This window comes from Amblyomma mixtum, chromosome 10 (genome assembly GCF_055824585.1).
Source record: "Amblyomma mixtum isolate Tamu chromosome 10, ASM5582458v1, whole genome shotgun sequence".
In the NCBI taxonomy this organism is placed as follows: Eukaryota; Metazoa; Arthropoda; class Arachnida; order Ixodida; family Ixodidae; genus Amblyomma; species Amblyomma mixtum.
This window is the reverse complement of record NC_143021.1, coordinates 21,970,477-21,994,866: the sequence shown is the minus strand read 5'-3', so window position 1 is coordinate 21,994,866 and position 24,390 is coordinate 21,970,477. Positions and strand designations below refer to the sequence as shown.

Here is a 24,390-nt window from a genome sequence, read left to right as displayed (position 1 = left end):
CTTTTTTTGTTCAGTAATCGCTTCAGTGAGGCTGTTAACCAGGGTGCATTGGACCTGCTTTTTATTCTACTTAGCGGAATAAATCGGTGAGTAAGCTCTAGTATTTTCGATTTTAAAGCAAGCCAGTTTTCTTCTACTGATCTGTCAGAAAATCTGGAAAAGTAATCACTTGTAAACTCTGCCAGTCCTGCGTTAATAGACGCATAGTCCGCTCTTCCGTAGTGTCACTGGTTTTAGAGCGCAGCTCTTTGGCGTCCGTTCCTGGGTTTCGCGTCGTCGTCGGCGTTGTCGTCGGCCTCGTAACCAGCTCCGCCCCCCTTTCATCCCCCCAGCGCTAGCAGCGACCGACTGATACCGCTGGATGCCGCTGACGCCGCTAGAGAGTCAAGATAACGTGACTGCATAGAACACCGTCGCCGCCATGCAGAAAGAGGAGGAAAGGGTCCCCCCCCTCCCCCTGTTCTTGTGTGGCGGATAGGGTGCTCTTCAGTTGCCGACGCGCCGGTTATTTCACGTAGGCCCCGGCACGTCGACGAATACGTGACCACCTTCCCACGGCTAGACCTGGTTCTTAGCGCTGCGGAAGCGAGGGTATCATATTGTTTGTGTCGGCATCGGCGGCGTTGTCCCTGAAACCAACTCCGCAGCTGGGGTTAACTATCGAAAAGGTGAAACAGCTTATTTGCTGCGCTCAAATTTCGCATTAGGAAGTAACGTAATCGTCGGTAATTTTTTTTAGTCTTTTGCAGTCTTTTCTTTGTTAGCACTCATCCTCGTTGTATCCTTCATAACCCGGAAAAAACTGATAATTTACTCGTTCACGCTCTGATTGTGTTGTGCTTAGATAAACCCCCCAGGTGGGCGTGTTCTGTGGCGTGTGTATTTAAGAGCGGGGCCTTGGGCATTCTTGAAATAAAGTTGATAGTTCAGCGCTCTGTCCTGTCCGCCTTCTGTCTTTTCCTAAAAGTGTTCGCGCTGCTAAAATCGTATGGCTTCCGTAGTCCTACTAAATTTTGTTCTTACTTGCTTGCGAGGGGAATTATTCCGCATATTAAAAAGTATGACGGAGTGATCACTCAAGACAGGCAGCTGAGAAAGTGACTGACTGAACGAGGTCCGGATGTGTGGTAAGTATAGATCAAGGAATCAAGGGATCAAGGAACGCGGATCGGGAGATATTGCGTGTTTGGGTGTACATTCATGAACACTGGTTAAACGAATTGTTCGAATCTAGCTTGGTTAGCTCTAAAACGACTTGTCTCGTCAAGGTAAGCTCGAATACGTCCATTTCAAGCAGATTGGGAGATATTACGTTTTTGAGTGTACATTCACGAACACTTGTGAAATGAAGTGTTCGAATCTAGCTTGTTTAGGTCTCAAACGAAGTCTCTCGTCGAGTCAAGCACGAATACGTGCATTTCACGATGATCGGGAGATATTACGGTTTTGAGTGTACATTCACGCACACTGGTGAAACGAAGTGTCCAAATCTAGCTTGTTTAGCTCTAAAATGATGTGTCTCGTGGAGGTAAGCACGAATACGTGCACTTCACGCAGATCGGGTGGTATTACGTTTTTCAGTGTACATTCACGAACACTTGAGAAATGAAGTGTTCGAATCTAGCTTGTTTAGCTATAAAACGACGTGTCTCGCCGACTTAAGCACGAATACGTGAATTTCACGCAGATTGGGTGGTATTACGTTTTTCAGTGTACAGTCACGAACACTGGTGAAACGAAGTGTCCAAATCTAGCTTGTTTATCCCTAAAATGACGTGTCTCGTTGACTTAAGCATGAATACGTGCATTTCACACAGATCGGGTGGTATTACGTTTTTCAGTGTACATTCACGAACACTTGTGAAACGAAGTGCTCGAATCTAGCTTGTTTAGCTCTAAAACGACGTGTCTCGTGGAGCTAAGCACGAATACGTGCATTTCTCGTAGATTGGAAGATATAACGTTTTTGAGTGTACATTCACAAATTGAGGCTAAAAAACAGCGCAAACGGGGACGAAGCAGAGAGAGAGAGGGACACGACGCTGACTATCAACCAAGTTTTATTGCACGTTCACCGGTTAAATTCCTCTCGTTCGTGCAAAAAAGGAAAGAAAAAAGAAGAAAAAAGAGAAAGAGGGAAGGCGTGATCGACGAAAAACCACGTGGCATGAGATTATGGATTCATACACAGATAATTAATTTCGCTGTCGCGAAGTGAAATGGAAGGGATGCTGACGTACTCTTCACCATTTTGGCGAATGTTGATGGCTTCTTCAATTTTTCTCGTCCGAAGGTCTGGGCAGATATGATTGTGGTGTTGCCAAGTTGGAGAGAACATTCATGCTGTCGGCAATGTCTTGCCAGTTCACTGCTGATGGCGCCTTTCAAAGAACTTTTATGCTCTTGCAGCCGTTCATTTAAACAGCGCCCTGTTTGGCCGATGTAGGTGTGCCTGCATGACAGTGGTATCTGATAGACGACGTTTTTAGTACATTTCACGTGCATGTTCTTGTGCTTCTTTTGGCACTGCTTCCTTCCCGTTCGCTCACTATTTACCTTGGCACACATCCTCCTTAACTTGCTAGGTGCTGACATCAGCACTTTTACGCCAACGTTTTCGCCTATCTTCTTCAGGTTGTGTGAAAAGCCATGAATGTACGGAATTACTGCATACGGCTTCCTTTCTCTTGATGTGGCCTTGATCTTTTTCCTGCCTCTAAGTTCTTGCAGTAATCCTTCTGCGATACTGGACAGTAGCTGCGTCGGGTAGCCTGCTGCTTCCAGCCGAAAAATTTGGGCGTTGAAACTAGCTTGTACATCATGGTGGCAAGATCTTGTCAATGCGGCTTAGAGTGCTGCTTTCACTATTCCCTGTTTGATGATCTTGGAGTGGGCTGAGGTGTAAGGAAGCAGTCCCTTTTTGCTTCGTGGTCCGTACCGCCAACAAACATGACTGTCTAAAAAGGTTAGCGTCAAGTCGAGGAATCGCAGAACGCTGTTTTCTGGGAGTTCGCTCGTTATTTCTAGTCCTTTTAGTTCTTCTTTTGAAACGTCAATGATTTGGCCAACGTGCTGTTGCGGTCGTGCTGTCTGGTCCTCTTTATAAAGAATTAGATAGTCATCTAAATAACGGACCACCTTAATGATGCTTGTCACTTGAATAGCAGTCATAAAACTTCTGTCAATACGCGCCAGAAACAAATCACTCAGAATGGGGGCGAGCGAAGACCCGATGCATAACCCCTCCCGCTGAATGTAGAAACTACCCTTATGACTGATGATAGTGGATTGTAAACAGCTCGTTAATAATTCCATAAAATTTCCTTTCGACAGGCCGCAGGAGATCTGAAATTTCACCACGCCGTGTCGGTCAATGCATTCTTCGACTTCTCTGCACACCAAATTCTGCGGGAGTGAGTAGTACAAGTCTTTTGCATCTATCGATAAGCCACTCACGTTGCGCTGACAGGAACCCTGAAGAAAGTGGTGCACGCTTTGAGGCTTGCGTATCAGGCACGGGTCGTCTACCGTGAGTTCGGTGAGGGCCCGTTGTAAAAAACCGCCCACAATGCTCTGCCAGGTTCATTTTTCCGACAAAATGGCTCTGAAAGGACACTCTTCTTTGTGAGTTTTGGCTATGAAGAAGACTGTCAGAGTTGTCTCTTCGCACTTGCTTATGGCAGAGGCCATCTTCGCCAGGCCCATATCCTCGCACATCGTCATCATTTTTTCTTCAATCTCGCCGGTTTCACACCTACCAGCTAATTGAAGTTGTCTGACACTGCCTTGTTCGCTTTATCGTTGTACACATGAGGTGAGGCTAGGACAAATCCTCCTTCCTTGTCGGACTGCAGTAGCCGCAGGTCAGCTTCATCCAGGGTCGTCACCGTTGACCCCAGAAGGTCAAGGCACGCTTGAGGCTGTCTTCTGGCAAGGCACTCTACTGCGCTGTCAATGCACCTGTATCCACTGCCATTCTTTGCCTTGGATGCCACGCTCCTGACAAGTCCCAAGAGCTCGGTCCTGTTCGGACGTGGGGGAACGCAAAACTTGGGTCCCATGTTCAAAAACCTCGTCGTCGTGTCGGATGCTGACGCATCGCCTAAGACCACTAACTCTTGACCTTGAGGTGTGGAAGGCCGCTGTTTCTTCTTCAGGAGCTGCTGTAGAATTTGGTGCCAAAGGATATTCGCCGTTTGGTTGGCTACACGACGATCTTGGCGATAGCGGCTCCGGCCGCATCGATCTGCGGAACAGTTCAGGTTCACCGCTAGCAAGCAGTCGGAGTAAAACCGAGCTTGTATCCACGCTTCTGAACGAAGAATCCGGCAAACTCTCTTGGCGTGACCTTCCGACGGTGCCGGGCCTCCGAAGAGCACTGCCACATCGAGTGGAAGAAATGAAGTCCGTATGGAAAGACTGTAGAGCAGGGCTCTGCAAGTTGGCCATGAAACTAGGTTGACATAGAACGAAGGAGGGTGGAACACTGAAGGGTAAAAGAAAGTGCCCGTTGAACTAGAAAGGTACTTCAAAAGGGTGGAAATTTTTGCTGGTTGCTGCACGATCTGAGGCTAAAAAACAGCGCGAACGGGGACGAAGCAGAGAGAGAGAGAGAGACACGACGCTGACTATCAACCAAGTTTTATTGCACGTTCACCGGTTAAATACCTCTAGTTCGTGCAAAAAAGGAAGGAAAAAGAAGATAAAACAGAAAGAGGGAAGGCGTGATAGACGAAAAACCACGTGGCATGAGATTATGCATTCTTACAAAGATAATTAATTTCGCTGTCGCGAAGTGAAATGGAAGGGATGCTGACGCACTCTTCACTATTTTGCCGAATGTTGATGGCTTCTTCAATTTCTCTCGTCGGTTGGTCTGGGTAGGTAGATATGGCCTAGTTTCATGGGCGGCTTGCAGATCCCGTATCTACAGTTTTTCCATACGTACTACATTTGTTCCACCCGATGTGGCAGTGCTCTTCGGAGGCCTGGCACCGTCGGAAGGTCACGCCAAGAGAGTTTGCCGGATTCTTCGTTCAGAAGCGTGGAGACAAGCTCGGTTTTACTCTGACTGCTTGCTAGCGGTGAACCTGAACTGTTCCGCAGACGGATGCGGCCGCAGCCGCTATCGCCAAGATCGTCGTGTAGCCAACCAAACGGCGGATATCCTTTCGCACCAAATTCTACAGCAGCTCCCGAAGAAGAAACAGCGGCCTTCCCCACCTCAAGGTGAAGAGTTGGTGGTCTTAGGCGATGCGTCAGCACCCGACACGACGACGAAGTTGTTGAACATGGGACCCAAGTTTTGCGTTCCCCCACGTCCTAACAGGACGGAGCTCTTGGGACTTGTCAGGAGCGTGACATCCAAGGCAAAGAATGGCGGTGGAGACAGGTGCATTGACAGCGCAGTGGAGTGCCTTGCCAGAAGACAGCCTCAAGCGGGCCTTGACCTTCTGAGGTCAACGGTGACGACCCTGCGTGAAGCTGACCTGCGGCTACTGCAGTCGGACAAGGAAGGAGGATTTGTCCTACCCTCACCTCATGTGTAAAATGATAAAGCGGAAAAGGCAGTGTCAGACAACTTCAAAGGGCTGGTAGGTGTGAAACCGGCGAGATTGAAGAAAAAAGTGATGACGATGTGCGAGGATATGGGCCTGACGAAGATGGTCTCTGCCATAAGCAAGTGCGAAGAGACGTCTGACAGTCTTCTTCACAGCCAAATCTCACAAATAAGAGTGTCCTTTCAGAGTTATTGTGTCGGAAAAAAGAACCTGGCAGAGCATTGTGGGCGGTTTTTTACTACGGGCCCTCACAGAACTCACGGTGAACAACCCGCTCCTGGTACGCAAAACTCAAAGCGTGGACGACTTTCTTCAGGGTGCCTGTCAGCCCAACGTGAGTGGCTTATCGATAGATGTAAAAGACTTGTAGTACTCGCTCCCTCAGAATTTGGTGTGCAGAGAAGTCGAAGAATCCATTGACTGACACGGCGTGGTGAAATTTCAGAACTCTTGCGGCCTGTGGAAAGGAAATTTTATGGAATTATTAACGAGCTATTGAAAATCCACCATCATCAGTCATAACAGTAGTTTCTACATTTAGCGGGAAGGGATATGCATCGGGTCTTCGCTCGCCCCCATTCTGAGTGATTTGTTTCTGGCGCGTATTGACAGAAGTCTTATGACTGCTATTCAAGTGACAAGCATCATAAAGGTGTTCCGTTATGTACATGGCTATCTAATTCTTTATAAAGAGGACGAGACAGCACGACAGCACCAACACGTTGGCCAAATCATTGACGTTTCAAAAGAAGAACTAAAAGGACTAGAAGTAACGAGCGAACTCCCAGAAAACAGCGTTCTGCGATTCCTTGACTTGACGCTAACCCTTTAGACAGTGATGTTTGTTGGCGGTACGGACCACGAAGCAAAAAGGGACTGCTTCCTTACACCTCAGCCCACTCCAAGATCATCAAACAGGGAATAGTGAAAGCAGCAATGAAAGCCGCATTGCCAAGATCTTGCCACCATGATGTACAAGCTGGTTTCGATGCCCAAATTTGTCGGCTGGAAGCAGCTGGTTACCCGACACAGCTACTGTCCAGTGTCGCAGAAGGAGTACTGCAAGAATTCATCTTAAAGCAGCGCGGTACACAGGACGAGAGAAAGAAACAAGAGACGACACGAGCGCAATGCAAGAACTGCAAGAACTTAGAGGCAGGAAAAAGATCAAGGCCACATCACAAGAAAGGAAGCCGTATGCAGTAATTCCGTACATTCATGGCTTTTCACACAACCTCAAGAAGATAGGCGAAAACGTTGGCGTAAAAGTGCTGATGTCAGCACCTTGAGAAGTTAAGGAGCATGTGTGCCAAGGTAAACAGCGAGCGAACGGGAAGGAAGCAGTGCCAAAAGAAGCACAAGAACATGCACGTGAAAATGTACTAAAAACGTCGTCTATCAGATACCACTGTCATGCGGGCACACCTACATCAGCCAAACAAGGCGCTGCTTAAGTGAACGGCTGCAAGAGCATAAAAGATCTTTGAAAGGCGCCTTCTGCAGTGAACTGGCAAGACATTGCCGAGAGCATGAATGTGCTCCCAAACTTGGCAACACCACAATGATATCTACCTGCCTAGAGAAACGGACGAGAGAAATTGAAGAAGCCATCAACATTCGGCAAAATGGTGAAGAGTGCGTCAGCATCCCTTCCATTTCACTTCGCGACAGCGAAATTAATTATCTCTGTATGAATGCATAATCTCATGCCATGTGGTTTTTCGTCTATCACGCCTTCCCTCTTTCTCGTTTTTCTTCTTTTTCCTTCCTTTTTTGCACGAACGAGAGGGATATAACCGGTGAACGTGCAATAAAAATTGGTTGATAGCCAGCGTCGTGTCCCTCTCTCTCTCTGCTTCGTCCCCGTTTGCGCTGTTTTTTAGCCTCAGATCATGCACCAACCAGCCCAAATTTCCACCCTTTTGATTCACGGACACTTGTGAAACAAAGTGTTCGAATATAGTTTGTTTAGCTCTAAAACGACGTGTCTCGTCGAGTTAAGCACGAATACGTGCATTTCACGCGGATCAGGATATATTGCGTTTTTGGGTGTACATTTATGAACACTGGTTAAACGAATTGTTCGAATCTAGCTTGTTTAGCTCTAAAACGACTTGTCTCGTCGAGTTAAGCACGAATACATCCATTACAGGCAGATCGGGAGATATTACGTGTTTCAGTGTACATTCACGAACACTTGTGAAACGAAGTGCTAGAATATAGCTTGTTTAGGTCTAAAACGACGTGGCATGTCGAGTTAAGCAAGAATACGTGCATTTCACGCAGATCGGGACATATTACGTTTTTGAGTGTACATTCACGCATACTGGTGAAACGAAGTGTCCAAATCTAGCTTGTTTAGCTCTAAAATGACGTGTCTCGTCGACTTAAGCACGAATACGTGCATTTCACGCAGATCGGGAGATATTACGTTTTTGAGGGTACATTGAAGTTTGAAGTTTGAAGTTTATTTCCATTTCAGTAAGAAATGATGGACTCGAGAGAAAAAGTGAACGTTAATTTACTTGACGGCGCTCGGGCCCTATTACATGGCAAGACAGGCAGGTATCGGTAGTAACTAACAGTTGTACTAGTACATTTACAGACATTGTAGCTTTTACTACACATAGTTCAGTTTTTGTGTGTGTGTTAAAGGCAAAGGCACAATGTGAAGAATAAACATGATCAGCAAATAGCAGCAATTGTGAATAGCAGCAAACCCAAAAAATACAAAAAAGACATAGGGACACACTGCTGGAAACAAGAAAATATTACATTTGTGAGAGAAAAAATGAATGTATTGTTTTCTTATTAACATTTTCAATATGAACATTACTTTGGCGAAAATCATTTAACAGAGTGGGGAGAGTATGTGCGAGCATTTGCTGGCCAAACGTCGTTCGTAGAAAAGGTACTGTCCAGTTATGAGCAGAGCGCGAAGGATATGTTCGTGTAAGTGTTGTTAAACTGGCGATAGACAGCATTGCACTCTCAGAGGTAGTTATGTGCTGTTTGTAGCGAACTGCTAAGTTATACGAGTAGAGATAGTGTGCTGAGATTACTTCAAAATTCTTAAAAAGCGGCGCGGTATGAGTGTAGTAGTCTTTCCCAGCTATATGGCGAATAGCCTTTTTTGTAGTGTATATATTGGATTTGAATTTGTTTGTGTAGTTGTACCCCATACAAGGAAACAATAATTTAGTTGAGACAAGAAAAACTAGTTACAGATATTGCCACACTGCTGACACTCTGCAGGCGCCACCTGGTGGCCGAAACTTGGCTCCCAGCGCGTGGCGGAGCGTCGTCTTCGTCTAGCTTGTGCTCGGCGGTTCGGAGCCCCGTCTGAGAATACGGCTGTGCTTCCCGCTTCCTGGTGACATTTGGTGGAGCCGTGCTGGGTACCGTCCCATGTACGCTGACCCCGACGACAGCCGTGACGCTCCTCCCCAACGCGCGGACACCACACCCGTCCACAAAACGAGCCGTCGCCTGCGAGGCCTGCAACCCGAGTTCGAGCCACTGACCAGGCCTGTGCGCGCTATGACGTCCGCCACTGGCAGCAGCCAGACAGGTCAGTGCTCCGGCAGTGCTACGCCGTTCGTCCTACTCGCACCTCGGTCGCCACCATCCTTCCACGGCGACCGGTTCGAAGATGTAGAGGATTGGGTGGCCAGTTTTGACCGTGTGGCCGCATTCAATCAGTGGGACGACGAGCGGAAACTGTTGAATGTGTATTTTGCACTGCTCGACTCGGCGAAAACGTGGTTCGAGAACCACGAGGCGTTCTTCTCCAACTGGGCAGCTTTTCGCCGCGAGTTGCTCGCTACATTCAGCTCGAGCCAACGGAAGGAAAATGCTGAGATCGCCCTTCGCTCTAGGTCACAGCAGTCGAACGAGAGCGTGGCCATGTTTATAGAGGACATGGCACGCCTCTTCAATCGGGCCGACCCTGCCATGCCCGAAGCTACAAAGGTACGGAACCTTATGCGTAGGGTGAAGGAGCAGCTGTTCATTCATTCATTCACATTCACATTCACATTCATTTATTCCACATTTATCCTGGTACAGAAAAAATGTGAGGGCAAGGACTAAAAGCTGCTAGTTAAGCAGCTTGACTAAGGCCCTTGCCCCCTTTGATGGCAGCGTACAGGGGTTTAAAATCACACAAAAAATTACACACAATGATTAGATTAGTTTCTGCAGAAATTCTTGCACTACAGCACAAAATACGATCAAATAATATTTTACGCGCGTGCACCAGAAAGCATTATACCGAGTCAACACACACACACACACATTATATATATATATATCTAACTCTATACACAAAAATTTATACATGTACATACTTCAAAAATGAAATCTGAAACACAGACAAATGTATTTATGCAGATATGTTTCTCTAATTACAACATGGAAATGCCAGTCCTTAATCTATTGCTTCATACAGTTAAATTCCTAAAATATTTAACGAGTGCGGGTCTTGACGATGTTCTTATGTCCATGTCTGTGTCTTGAAGTGTGTTTAATAATACTGGCAAGCGATGTTCCAATCTATTAAAACCGTTATTTGTGCGCGAAAAGGGGACTAGCCAAATGTTTCTGTGTCTTATGTTGTAAGGAACATCTAAAGATTGTCTAAGATTGCACAGCGAGAGAAAGCATGTATTGGATTTTGCCAACGAGATTTTATACTTCATACTTAAGTTTAAATTGTACAGATGTACAGCAGGGACTATATTATATGTTGAGAAAAGCTCTGTTGTATGGCCATCATACGGTAAGCCTGCAATGTGACGGATTGCTTTCTTCTGCATTAAAAATAGCCGGTGTATGTTCGCCTTTGATGTCGTTGCCCAAACAAGGCTACAGTAATTGATGTGTGGGGTAAATAAGGCATTATATAACATTAGCTTTATCTTAGGTGGGACAATGTAACGAAGTCTGCACAGAACACCACAGGCCTTGGCCAAGTTGCGAAGGACATTTGTTACATGTGCATCCCAATTTAGATGTTCATTAAATACTACACCTAAGGTTTTCACCTCATGTACAGTATCTATTTTTTCTTGGCCTATCTTTAAACAAATACTGTAATCAAGAATTTTTTGCACAGGTCGAAATAGGACAGCCTTGGTTTTTTTCGTATTTATTTCTAATAAATTTACTTTACCCCATTCTAACAGTTTACTAAATGTAATATTACCTAAAGACGATAATTCACTAATGTCCTCTGACTGAATAAAGAAACTTGTGTCATCGGCATAGACTACAAATAATGCCTGGTTGCTTATTGTTACTATGTCATTTATATAGATAGTAAAAAGAATGGGTCCTAATATACTACCTTGGGGCACTCCACAAGATATATTGCGTAGAGCTGACGACTCCTCGAGCTGGCCTCATGCGCGACCCTCCGCTAACCGTCGCCGCCTTTGCCAAGGAAGATACCTGCATGGAACGTTCGCTGCAGGAACGGAGTGCCCAATACGGCCGTCAGGCGAATGTAGCGGCCAATCACTACTTCACGTCCTTGCCAGGCCCAGGGGACGAGGCGCTGCGAGAGGTTGTACGGAGCATTGTCCGCGAAGAACTGCGACACCTCCGCTTGGATGCTCCGTCGGCAGGTATACCTTCAACGGCGAACGTCATCCGTGACGAAATCCAGCGAGCGGTGCAGTCACCACCAGCACCACTACCAGAGCCGCACGTCATGTCGTACAGCGATGCCTTGCGCCGACCTGCCCCCGTGCCGCGAGCGTTTCGCCCCGTTGCCGGACCTCGACCACCCCACCGTTACCTGCGCCCCGTCGAGCAGCAGCAGGATCTGCGCCCTCCTATCAGAAAAGTGCACGTGTGGCGCACGTCCAACGATCGCCCGCTCTGCTACCACTGCGGGGAGCCTGGCCATATTCTGCGGCATTGCCCGTACAGGCGTATGGGTTTGAGAGGATTTCCGCCGGACGCGCCTCGACCGCGCTATGATGAAAGACCGCAGGACATAGATGAGTACCTCGCCGCTCACGTGCTGCCCCCGACGACGTCGCAGCAGCGCCAATCGCGATCGCCTTCCCCGAGGCGCTTTACTTCGCCCAATCGGCCCTCCACCTCTGGTCAGTTCAGACGCACGTTCCCTCGCCGGGAAAACTGAAGACGGCGTCCTCCGGGGGTAGGGCCGCCGCCACTGCACATAGTCAACAGCCTCCACCCGACGATTCGACGCGACGACTCGGGCAGCGACCACCCGATCCGACGACGTCCCCGACGTGCTGCGAACGATTAGTTTCAGCTGAAATTTTAGTTACCGCCGACAGTTATCAAGTGAACGCACTCGTCGATACCGGCGCTGATTTTTCCGTGATGAGCAGTGAGCTCGCCACGACTCTCCGTAAGGTTCTGACGCCTTGGTGTGGACCCGTGATCCGCACCGCCAGTGGCCATGTAGTGACGCCGATCGGTGTCTGCACCTGCCGTATCCAGATCCGAGGTCTTACTTTCACTGGCTCCTTTGCCGTATTACGTGACTGTTCGAAAGATCTGATTCTGGGCATGGATTTCCTTCGAGAGTATGGTGCGGTCATCGACCTTCGGGAGCTCATGGTATCTTTTTCCGCCCAGCGAGCCGTTGACACCAAAAGCGAGCCCAGCAGAGTAGTGTTGCGCCTATGTGCCGACCACATAACGCTTCCTCCTCGAGCCAGCAAATTCGTCGCAGTCGAGTGTGATAGCAGCACCGGCACCCTTGGCATCGCTGAAGCGAACATGTCGCTGCTACTCGCTCGGCAAGTTTGTGTAGCCCGAGGCCTCGTAGAACTTACTAACGGTCGTACCGACATCCTAGTCACCAACTTTACCTGTGAACCGCAACATCTAACGAAGACAGCGGTCGTCGCTTATTTTGACGAGCTTGGAGAGTGTACCCGGCAGTGTTCTTTGTCCACGACGTCAGATCTGCACGACGCGACGGCTACAGCCATCCCGACCGATGTAAACCCGCACCTCTTGGCCAGTCAGAAACGCTGCGTAGAAAATCTCATTTATTCTTTCCGCGACTGTTTTGCATCAACTTCCAAGGTGCGACAGACGCCGCTCACCAAGCACCGAATTATCGTTGCGGACGACCAAAGACCCCTGTGTCAGCGGCCTTATCGTGTGTCTTCAAAAGAACGTGACGCCATCCGCCACCAAGTTACCCATATGCTCCAGGACGACGTCATACAACCATCCACGAGCCCCTGGGCATCGCCTGTTGTCCTCGTCACGAAGCAAGATGGCACCCTCAGGTTCTGCGTGGATTACAGGCACCTCAATAACGTCACAAAAAAAGATGCGTACCCTTTCCCACGCATTGATGATTCCCTAGACCGCCTGCGCCATGCCACTTACTTCTCGTTCCTTGACCTCCGCAGTGGGTATTGGCAAATCGAGGTGGACGAACGCGACCGCGAGAAGACCGCCTTTATTACCCCTAACGGTTTATACGAGTTTAAGGTGCTTCCTTTTGGCTTGTGTTCGGCCCCTGCCACATTCCAACGAATGATGGACACGGTGCTGTCTGTCCTGAAGTGGCAGTCGTGCCTCGTATATCTCGACGATGTCGTGATCTTCTCCGACACGTTCGATGAACACCTGAAACGTTTGCGTGCTGTTTTCGAGGCCATACGTTCCGCTGGTCTCTATCTCAAACCGGAAAAATGTCACTTTGCGTTTCATGAGCTGAAGTTTCTTGGTCATATTGTCAGCGCTCAAGGCGTTCGTCCAGACCCCGAAAAGACGGCCGCCGTAGCTGCCTTCCCCAAGCCCACAGACAAACGGAGCCTACGTCGTTTCTTGGGCCTCTGCGCCTACTATCGCCGGTTTGTTGCTAATTTCTCCAAGCTAGCTGAGCCTCTGACCCGCCTGAGCAAAGACGCTGAACCCTTCTTCTGGGGCCAGGACCAAGAAAGAGCCTTCACGGAGCTCAAGTCGCGTCTCCTATGTACGCCTGTACTTGGCCACTTCGACGAGGAGGCCGACACGAAACTACACACACATGCCAGTAACGTTGGTCTCGGTGCGGTTCTTGTTCAGTGGGAAGATGGCCTAGAACGCGTGATTGCTTATGCCAGTCGCACTTTATCCCGTTCCGAAGTCAACTATTCCACCACGGAAAAAGAATGTCTGGCTGTGCTGTGGGCCATTACAAAATTTCGTCCGTACTTGTATGGCCGCCCATTTCGGGTTGTGAGCGATCATCATTCACTGTGTTGGCTGGCGAATCTGAAAGATCCCTCGGGGCGGCTTGCTCGATGGAGACTTCGCTTACAAGAATTTGATATCACCATCGTGCACAAGTCCGGACAGAAACACAGCGACGCTGACTGTCTGTCCCGCGCTCCTATTTCCTGCCCCGCGGACGAGTCCGACGACGATTCCGCTTTCCTCGGTGCTGTCACCACATCCACCCACTCTTGCCCGCCAACAGCGGGCCGACTCCGAACTGCTTCCCCTCATCGAGTACCTCGAAGGAACCGCTCCATCTCCTCCTCAACTCTTCAAGCGCGGACTGTCGTCGTTTTGCTTGCGTGATGGTGTCCTCACAAAAAGAATTACGGCCCAACGGACACTGTCTATCTGCTTGCAGTACCTACAGCGCTTCGTGACGAAGTTTTGTGTGCGTGCCACGACGAGCTTTCTTCGGGCCACCTCGGGTTTTCCCGCACGTTGGCGCACATACGTCACAAGTACTACTGGCCCAGGCTTGCTGCGCTTGTCCAACGCTACGTACGAACATGTCGTGAGTGCCAGCGCCGGAAGACGCCGCCAACTAAACCAGCCGGGCTCCTGCAGCCTATTGATCCCCCGCGCCTCCCATTTCAACAGGTTGGCATGGACTTACTCGGTCCATTTTCGGCGTCTTCCATGGGTAACCGGTACATTGCTGTTGCCACTGACTATCTTAGCCGCTACTGTGAGAATATGTAGCTTAATTTTCGGCGGTAGGAAGAAATGGAGTTTTGCTAAAATACCTACTATTTTTGCCAGGCGGAAAATTATTTCATTTATGTGCCTATCCCAGGACATATTTTTGTGAAAATAAACACCTAGGGTTTTCATTTCATCAACAACTTCGATAGGAGCGTGGCCAAAAATTAGGTTATGATTTGAGGGCATGATAGGCATTGGAGACTGCCTTGTGGAAAAAAAACACGGCTTTTGTTTTGGTTACATTTATCTCCAGTGAATTTAATTTGCTCCAAGCGTTTAAATTATCTAGTGATTGATTTATGTTATTTACAAGCTGGCTGTGATCATTGTTTCGAAATAAAAGTGTTGTGTCATCAGCGTATATTATATATTCTGGCCTTGTACTAATGTTTACAATGTCATTGACATAAAAATTAAACGATAGGGGCCCTAGGATGCTTCCTTGAGGCACGCCTGTAGTAACACGCTGAGAAGAAGAAAGATTTTCGCCTATTACAACTCTCTGTGTGCGATGCTCCAGGCACGAACGTATTAAGTCCAAGGGTGTACCTCGAATTCCATATATTTCTAACTTTTTTAGTAGAGTCTGGTGATTTAAACGGTCGAATGCTTTGGAGTAGTCAATGTATACTACACCAGCGACCATCTGTTTTCAAAGCCTTTCAGGATAAATTCTTTCTGTGCCAGGAGGGCCAGTTCAGAGGGTCAGCCTCTACGAAAACCGTACTGTGCGGAATTTATTAGATTACATTTTTCTGTACACTTAATGATTCTAGATTATATTAATTTTTCTAAAGCCTTAGAAAAAACAGGTTGGATAGATATCGGACGGTAGTTCGACAAGTTGTTTTTATCACCCCCCTTGTACAGAACGACTACTTTTGATGCCTGCATTTTGTGAGGAAACTTTCCTGTGGAAAAAACCAAATTATATATAAATGAAAGAGGTGGCAAAATTAGATCTAAAACATATTTCACTGGCTTAATTTCTATATCATCGATATCACGAACCATTCTATTGTTCAAAGAAATGAATGCTGTATGAATCTCAGTCTCATTTGTGGGACTCAAGTAGAAACTCTCACTGTTCCTATTGATTCCATTTGTAGCCTCAGGATGATATGAACTCGAAACTAAACTTACAAAATGATTGTTGAAAGCCTCCGCCAACTCAATGCCAGAAACCAGGGAGTTGTTTATTGTTAATTCACCAACGCTATGATCTGTAAAAGAACGGTTAAAGATTTTATTTATGTTTTTCCAGAGAACATCCGGTTTAGAGTTGCGCTCTGGCTGAAAAAGGTCGTAAAGGTACTCTCGCTTCTTATTCCGTATAAAAGCATTGGTTTTGTTTCTATGGCGTTTAAATATCTCCCAGTCAGTTGTGTTTCTTGTAGGGATGAACTTATTAAACAATTTATCTTTCCTTCGTATCATTTTAAGGCATTCTTTTGATATCCAAGGTTTCTGAGATCTTGTTGGTTTTTACTTAGGGACTGAAATAAATGATACGAGATAGGCTTTTAGAAATAGAGACGAGAAATTATTATACGCTTCATCAGATGTTTCTGAGGTATATATGACATCCCAGTTTGTTCCTAGGAGCATAGTGCGAAATTTTTGTAATGTGCTATTGTTTACGTTCTGTACTTTTGGGATAACGGCTGGCTTCTTCAGCCTGTCTTTAAGTGTCATTCGACTAAATAGAAAAATTGACATGTGGTCACTGATATGTAAGGCAAGAACACCGGAGGTAGTATTTTGTGTAGCTTCATTGGTTATAAATAGATCTAAGAGCGTGTTGCTGTTTGGTGTCACGCGTGTAGCCGCTTCAATTAAGGTTGTTAAATCCATGCGAGTCAAGGAGTGTTTCAAAGTTATGCTGTAATGTAGATGGAGTTATGACGTCATTATTGAGATCACCTCCAAGGATAAGAACGAGCTTATTTTCATTTACATAATTATGTATCCTATCAGTAAGAAAGAGAAAACTAGAGACGCAACCCTCAGGGGGACGAAAGATTACTACAAGCAGATATTTTTTACATGTTACAGCAAGACACTCAGTACTCAACGTGATAAAAGAAAATTCTTCAAGTAATTCACACTTAAATGATCGTTTCATATGCATGAGCACACCACCTCCGCGTTTGTTTGGTCGGTTTAGAAAAAACGTGTTGTAATCTGCATCCTTCATGACGTCAGAATCGGATGTAAACCATGTTTCGGTAAGTATTATTACGTCGAATTGAAATCTAAAACTGTTTAGAAGAGCGGTTAACTGATCCTCTTTGTTTCGCACCGGCCGTATATTTAAGTGAAAACATGTGACACTGTTTAGACCATGGGAGCAAAAAATTGAGTTAACTTCTACAGGTGCTTTCGCCATTTCGGGATGCAGAAACACAGCACGAGGTCAGGCACACACACACGTTAGGCAATCTTTTCAGCATCACGCTCACACTGAACATGCCGCACGTTTGACTTTTCTTCCTTACGGGCAAAGATTATGCCATCCTTAACCCAGACAAATTTCCAGTTGCAAGCCTTTTTCCTTTGAACAGTTTTACCCAATAGCACATTTAGGGCTCAGCAGAGGTGTTCATTGAATTAAATGGGGTTATTTGAAGAATGTCCAAGGTCAGTCATTGAAAGTCGGGTTTTTTTGGCCTTCTGAAGAAGCAGGCTGCGCTGCGATCGGCTTTTCAGTTTAACATCAATGTTAGGGCAAGTTAAGTCATTGCGAGCCTTTATTCTGTGGCAAACGTGAATGTCGTCAGGCGTTATTGTCATGTCCAGCAATGTTGCAACTTTGCATACAGTGCCTGTAACATCCTCATCCTGCTGCTGCAAAATACCTTTTATTTCGACATTGCAGTTTCTAGAGTACTGTTCTCCTGCTACGATTCTGAGATCGTGCTCCTCTAGTTTCTTTTTTATTTTGTCATAGTTGTTCCGCAGAGCCTCGTTTTCCTTTTTCAATACTGCATTTTCCTTCTCTAGGGCTTCGTTTTTCCTTTAGCGTCTTCAAATTCGTTGTTGTTGAACTCAAGACTTTCTTTAATCTCCCTCAGTTTTTTTCGGGAATCTCGTTCAACCTTGCTCTTAAATTCCTTCATTTCTTTCTTTAACTCTTCAAAACGCGATTACATGTTACTGTACAGACAAGCAAACAGGAATGACAACAAGAAAACACGGGTGTGTGAAAATACTGGCAATATGAAAACAAACACTGGCAGCAGCGAAAGCAGCAGTATGCGACTTAAAGAAACCATAAAAATGGATGTAAAACCTGAATGTGCAAGAAAAGAGGATGCTCGGTGAAGAAAGCGTCCTTTGTTCCCTCGCTCCTGCCAAGTGGCTAGAGGCACCGATGTTCCCAGCTTTTGTAGCCTTCAGGTGACCACGTGGTAGCTGTCGTGCAGGGTCACGCCCCTCTTTAAGCGATGACAGTCCGGAAGTTCTTGGCCTCGCTATCTGATGCAGTCAAAGCGCAGCCGTAGTCACCAGTGCAAAATCGTTCGTTGTCGGGTTGTATCTGAATGTGCAAGAAAAGAGGATGCTCGGTGGAGAAAGCGTCCTTTGCTGCCTCGTTGCTGCCAAGTGGCTAGAGGCACCAATGTTCGGAGCTTTTGTAGCCTTCAGGTGACCACATCGTAGCTGTCGTGCAGGGTCACGCCCCTCTTTAGGCGATGACAGTCCGAAAGTTCTTGGCCTCGCTATCTGATGCAGTCAAAGGGCAGCCGTAGTCACCAGTGCAAAATCGCTCGTTGTCGGGTTGTGTCTGAATGTGCAAGAAATGAGGATGCTCGGTGAAGAAAGCGTCCTTTGCTGCCTCGCTGCTGCCAAGTGGCTAGACGCACCGATGTTCCCAGATTTTGTAGCCTTCAGGTGACCACATTGTAGCTGTCGTGCAGGGTCACGCCCCTCTTTAGGCGATGACAGTCCGAAAGTTCCTGGCCTCGCTATCTGATGCAGTCAAAGGGCAACCGTAGTCACCAGTGAAAAATCGCTCGTTGTCGGGTTGTATCTGAGTGCGCAAGAAAATAGGATGCTCGGTGAAGAAGCCGTCCTTTGCTGCCTCGCTGCTGCCATGTGGTTAGAGGCACCGATGCTCCCAGCTTTTGTAGCCTTCAGGTGACCACATGGTAGCTGTCGTGCAGGGTCACGCCCCTCTTTAGGCGATGACAGTCCGAAAGTTCTTGGCCTCGCTATCTGATGCAGTCAAAGGGCAGCCGTAGTCACCAGTGCAAAATCGCTCGTTGTCGGGTTGTACCTGAATGTGCAAGAAAACAGGATGCTCGGTGAAGAAAGCGTCCTTTGCTGCCTCGCTGCTGCCAAGTGGCTAGAGGCACCGATGTCCCCAGATTTTGTAGCCTTCAGGTGACCGCATGGTAGCTGTCGTGCAGAGTCACGCCCCTCTTTAGGCGATGACAGTCCGGAAGTTCTTGGCCTCGCTGTCTGATGCAGTCAAAGGGCAGCCGTAGTCACCAGTGGAAAATCGATCGTTTTCGGTGTTATAGCGCGTGGTCGCGTTTCAGTCGCGGAAGCATTGCCCGCCATTTGAGTGCATGACGTCACTGGCGGCAGTATATATATATATCTGTACTGCGTCGTGAATAAACGCTCAGTTGTTTCCCGGATGCCCTTGTGATAAGTTATATCATTTGGCGACGAGGGTGTCTACGTCCCGCGTAGGCATGCAGCAACAGGCGCCGGGTCGGCAGTGCAGGCACGGAAACGAATGGCAAGAGCAGCTTTCGTCTGGCACTCGAAGCCGTTAGCGAAGTACGTACTCCGGGACATTGTTCCTGACCACTGAACGACGCCTGGGATTGCCGACGGGTGGCAGCGCCAAACGACCACTGAAAGAGGACGGAGAAGCGCCGACCAAAGCGGACTACGCAAAGGAAGGAGCCAAGCTGATGAGTACTGCGTTTTGTTTTCGGCTACGGAATGTCACGCGTAGGAAGGATAGCAGAGTTCGACCCCAAAACACAGAACATTGAATCATACCTCGAAAGATTTGAGCAGTTGATATTGTCGAACGACATAAGCGACGAAAAGAAGTTACCAGTATTTTTAACAGTAATCGGCCCGGAAGCGTACGAAGTCTTGAAGAGCTTGGTTGTGCCGGCGTCGCCAAGCGAGAAGCCTTACGCCGAGGTTTCCAAGTTGTTGAAAGACCATTACAGCCCGAAGAGCTCAGTGATAGCGGAGCGCTGTAAATTTAACCGGCGTGTTCAGAATGAGCATGAAAGCGTGGAAGACTTCATAGTCGAGTTGAAGCATTTGGCGAGGAAGTGCGAATACGGCGAATTTTTGCAAGATGCCCTGCGCGACCGGCTAGTTGCAGGCATACGCAATGAAGAGAGTCAGCGTGCCTTATTGGAAAATCGTGGAAAACCTGACGTTTGAAGGCGCCTGCAAGGTCGCACTCGACAGAGAACTAGCGGAACGGAACACGGCGCTAATGCAAGCGAGAGACCAAGAGGCGTCGCTAAACGTGGTCAGCAGACGTTCACTAGGGAGATTTAAAGAAGTGAAACGCGACCAAGGGCAGAAGAGAGAGAAATGCGGAAGGTGTGAAAAGGACATTCGTCTAACTAGTGTTGGTACAAAAACTTTGTTTGCCGGAAATGCTCAAGAGAAGGACATCTGAAAAAAATGTGTCCGAACGGGGAAAGTCGTTACCGGAGAACGAATGCCCTAGAGTGTTCTGATGAAGACGATGAACAGGAAGTCTATCATTTCATAAACTCCAACCATTTAGGTTACGGAGTGAATGTGCAAGTTGAAGGGAAAGACTTAAGCATGCAGATTGACACCGGGGCGGCTGTCACAATTATCCCCGAGAGTGTATACGAGTCTCTTTTTCCGCATGTAAAGTGCCAACCCTCTCAAATGTCTCTCCGCACGTACACTGGAGAACAAATGCGTCTTAAGGGGCAGTGTGAGGTATCTGTTCGGTATAGGAACCAAAGAGCCACTTTACCATTGATAATTGTCAAGAACAATGGAAGGAGACTTCCAGCGCTCCTGGGACGAAATTGGTTGGAATACCTAAAGCTTGACTGGCCTGAAATTGGTCTAATTACGTCTGAAGATACGGTGCGAGCACTGGAGAAGAAGTATCCTTCCGTTTTTACCGACGCCCTAGGTACCATACAGAAGTTTGAAGCGCAGATAGTGTTGCGAACTTGCTGCGCTCCAGTTTTCTGCCGCGCAAGACCCGTTCCTTTCGCTCTTCGAGAGAAGGTAACAGACCAGCTGAACAGCATGGTGGAAAAAGGAATTCTTCGCGAAGTCGCGCACAGTAACTGGGCAACGCCGTTAGTTATTGTTCCGAAACAAGACGGCAGTTACAGATTGTGTGGCGATTACAAAATGACCGTGAACCCGGTCATGAAAACCGATCATTATCCCTAACCCAGGCCAGAGGATCTGTATTCGAAAATCGCGGGAGGCAAGGTGTTTTGTGTCCTTGACCTATCTACCGCGTATCAGCAGGTTCCTCTTAAACCGGAGTCACGACCACTTTTGACCATTAATACCAGCTTGGGACTTTTCGAGTTTCAGCGCCTTCCCTATGGTGTGGCCAGTGCACCAGCGATTTTTCAATCCATGATGGACGTGGCTTTGAAAGACATTCCGCACGTCGGATGCTACATTTATGATGTAATCGTGGCGGGGTCCGACACGGCGGACTGCCAAAAGACCCTTGAACGTGTCCTGGATAGGTTGCAAGAGCACGGTATCAAGCTGAAAATAGCGAAGTGCCGTTTCTTTCAAAATGCCGTGACATACTTGGGCCACACGGTAATCTCCGAGGGAATTTATCCCACAGACGCAAAGAAGACGGCAATTTTGGAGGCACCGGAACCGACCACAGCGACAGAACTAAGGGCTTACTTAGGCATGCTGAACTTCTATTCTAAATTCCAAAAGAATGGTTCCACCGTCGTAGAGCCGCTGTATCGGCTATTAAGGAAAGGTCAAAAATGGTCATGGACAGAGGAATGCCGTCAGGCTTTTACCGCAACTAAAGAGCTGCTCGCTAGCAGCCAGGTACTGACGATCTACGATGTAGATAAGCCGATAGTGATGCTTTGTGACGCGTCAGCGTATGGCTTGGGGGCGGTTGTCTTCCATGAAACGGCTGCCGGCGATGAAAGGCCGATAGCATTCGCGTCGAGAACGCTCACAGCAGCCCAGCAAAAGTACGCGCAGTGCGAGCGCGAAGCATTAGCTCTGAGCTTTGCGCTTAAAAGATTTCATCGCTACCTGTACGGTAGGATTTTCACTATCTACACAGACCACCAACCACTACTAGGAATTTTAGGGCAGGAGAAGCCAACGCCTACGTTAGCCGCAGCGCGAATGCAGCGATGGGCTATGATACTGGCAGCATACAAGTACCGCCTCCGGTACTGCCGGGGGAAAGATGTACAAGTGGCCGACGCACTTTCCAGATTACCAATGTCAGTCAAAGCTGAGGAAGTTCCAAGGGAGTGTCTCGCAGTGCTCCAATGCCTGCCGATAACGGCCGCTGACATTGCTAAAGCGACAAGGCGAAACTGGGCTTTGTCTCGTGTAAAAGAGTTCACCCTGAACGGTTGGCCTAGGCAGTATGCAGAACAACTTGGAGCCTATTACAGGCGTCGCGATGAACTTTCACTGGAACAGGGTTGTGTAACGTGGGGTGCTAGAGTGGTGATTCCGGAAGAAATGAGGGACAAGTGATGAACTTGCTGCATGAGGAGCATCCAGGCGCCAGTCGCATGAAGATGCTGGCTAGGAGTTTCGTTTGGTGGCCTGGGATTGATCTGGCCATCGAGAAGCACGAAGCAAGGTGTAAAATCAGCCAGGCGGTTCAACCCGCCGCTCAGTCTGTACCGCTGCAGCCGTGGAACTATCCGGCAAAATGCTGGGGCCGCGTGCATGTAGATTTTGCCTCCAAAGGCTCTCACGTGTTTCTTGTCTTAGTGGATGCATTTTCCAAGTGGGTCGAAGCGTGCCTGATGTCCTCAACATCCACCTCGAAAACTATTGACAAACTCCGCAGTATCTTTGCAGCGTACGGCTTGCCTGACGTCATAGTCAGCGATAGCGGTCCTCAATTTATGTCCTCGGAGTTTGCAGATTTCTTGTCTCGGAATGGAATCAAGCACATCCGTTCTCCTCCTTACCATGCTGCGTCAAACGGCGCTGCGGAACGCACAGTGCAAACGCTAAAGAAAGCATTGCTTGTGGGAATCCTGGCTTTCCGCCGTTGCCTTTGCGCGGCTGTGCCGGCTTCCCGCGTTGTTACTCCTCTTTCCCTTGCTCCCGCCTCAGGCGGTGGAGAGGCGGCTGGGTGACTAATCACTGTCATTTGGCCACAGCTCCGCCCCGGCTCCCAAACGGCCTTCTTATTGGCGCCTTTTGGCTTGATTTCGGGACCCGCTTTGGGGGCCGCGCACCGCGCGACCGTCCGAGCGGGAGCCCAGAGAGAGATCCCTCCGAGACAGCGTAAGGTGCGTACGCTACTGTTTGTCCGTGCCGGCTTTGCCGCTCGGACCAGTGCATATTCTCGAGCTCGCCCGCACGTGTCCTCTGACCTGCAGCGGCTCGAGCCTGTCCAGCGGGGTCCAGCGACCTCCGACAGGCGTACCATGCGTGTATTGCCCACTCTCTCTCGCAATCGGCCCAACGGTCGACACGAGAGGGAGATCACAGCACTGCCGCGGGGACATTCTCCTGCAGCGGCGTGCTAGCGGCGCGCATTGCTCGAGTGCCTTGCTCCTCGCGCGCCCCCGGGACGGGGTGACTATTGAGTGTGTGTGTATCTGCTGGAGGACGACGTGAATAAACGTCTCCTTTGTGAGATTGGAGGCCTATTTCTTTGCGGCGAATCGCTCTCCTCCCAGCGGAGGTTGAGAGCACCGCATCGGTGTCCCAGTGTGTGTGTGGTGACGGCTGATCGGGGCCCTTGGCTCGCGCGGAGCTCGAACCCGCGGTGGGTGGTGGCCTGTGTCCACTTAGAAACCCACAACTGGCGCCCAACGTGATAAGTCATTGGCGCTTACGCCTTTGATGGCACATTAGCCGAGTAGGTCGCCTTGCCTATCACGCTTGCGCACCATGTCTACCACCCCCAGCGGGGCTCTCGGCAGCTACATGTCGGCTCCCTACGGAGTTGTAGCGTCGTTTGATCCGCTGGCTGCTGTTCCTTCGAATAGCCAGACACCGTGGTTGGCCGCGGCCCCCATTGGGGTTTACGGTGACACAACCCAAAATGTCGACCACACGGCTCCCATTCGAGCTGTATCGGAAGCACCCTGCGGTGCATCCGCTGGTCACATGCCTCAGCTGTGCACGCTTTCCGCCCAGTGCGAAAGCAGTTCGTGTCACGCTGCCGCAACCGGCAGTTTCGAACAGCAGCAGCCGTGCCCCGCGAGCAGTCAATTCTGCTCTGGGAACGGCGAGACGCTGGCCCGGTTCCCTGTTGAAACCGCGCCGCTCATCGAACTAGGAGCCTTGCCTCCCTCGTTCGTGCAGCCCGCCCAAACCTCCACTGAGGCCGCGGCGCAGGCGCTGCTAGCCAGTGCTGCCCAGATGATCCAGTCGCTGTCAGGGGCTGTTGGGACACTTTTGGCCACGCCGAAGTTGTCTCACCCCGCGGTCAAGTTGCCCATGCCAACATATCGCGGGTATGATGACCTACTCAGTGCCCGCGATTTCCTTGAGTCCCTCACCAATTATCAGAGAACTATGGGTCTCACTGAACAGGTGGTGCTTGCACACATCATCCCCGCAGCGCTGCCTGACACGGCAGCTCGGTGGCATCGGCTTTCGGGCCACCGGGCAGCGACTCTCCAGA

At 48.7% G+C, this 24,390-nt stretch overlaps 1 protein-coding gene across 1 annotated transcript in view; it reads left to right on the top strand.

Moving 5' to 3' along the window:
* The first annotated feature begins 8,969 nt into the window (after positions 1–8,969).
* Positions 8,970–24,390, top strand: part of LOC149325327 (uncharacterized) — a 75,113-nt gene continuing 59,692 nt past the window's right edge. The window contains exons 1-2 of the mRNA XM_089564234.1: positions 8,970–9,572; positions 10,957–11,674. Of these exons, the coding sequence (XP_089420360.1) occupies positions 8,970–9,572; positions 10,957–11,674 (1,321 nt within the window). The remainder of the gene's footprint in view (positions 9,573–10,956; positions 11,675–24,390) is intronic.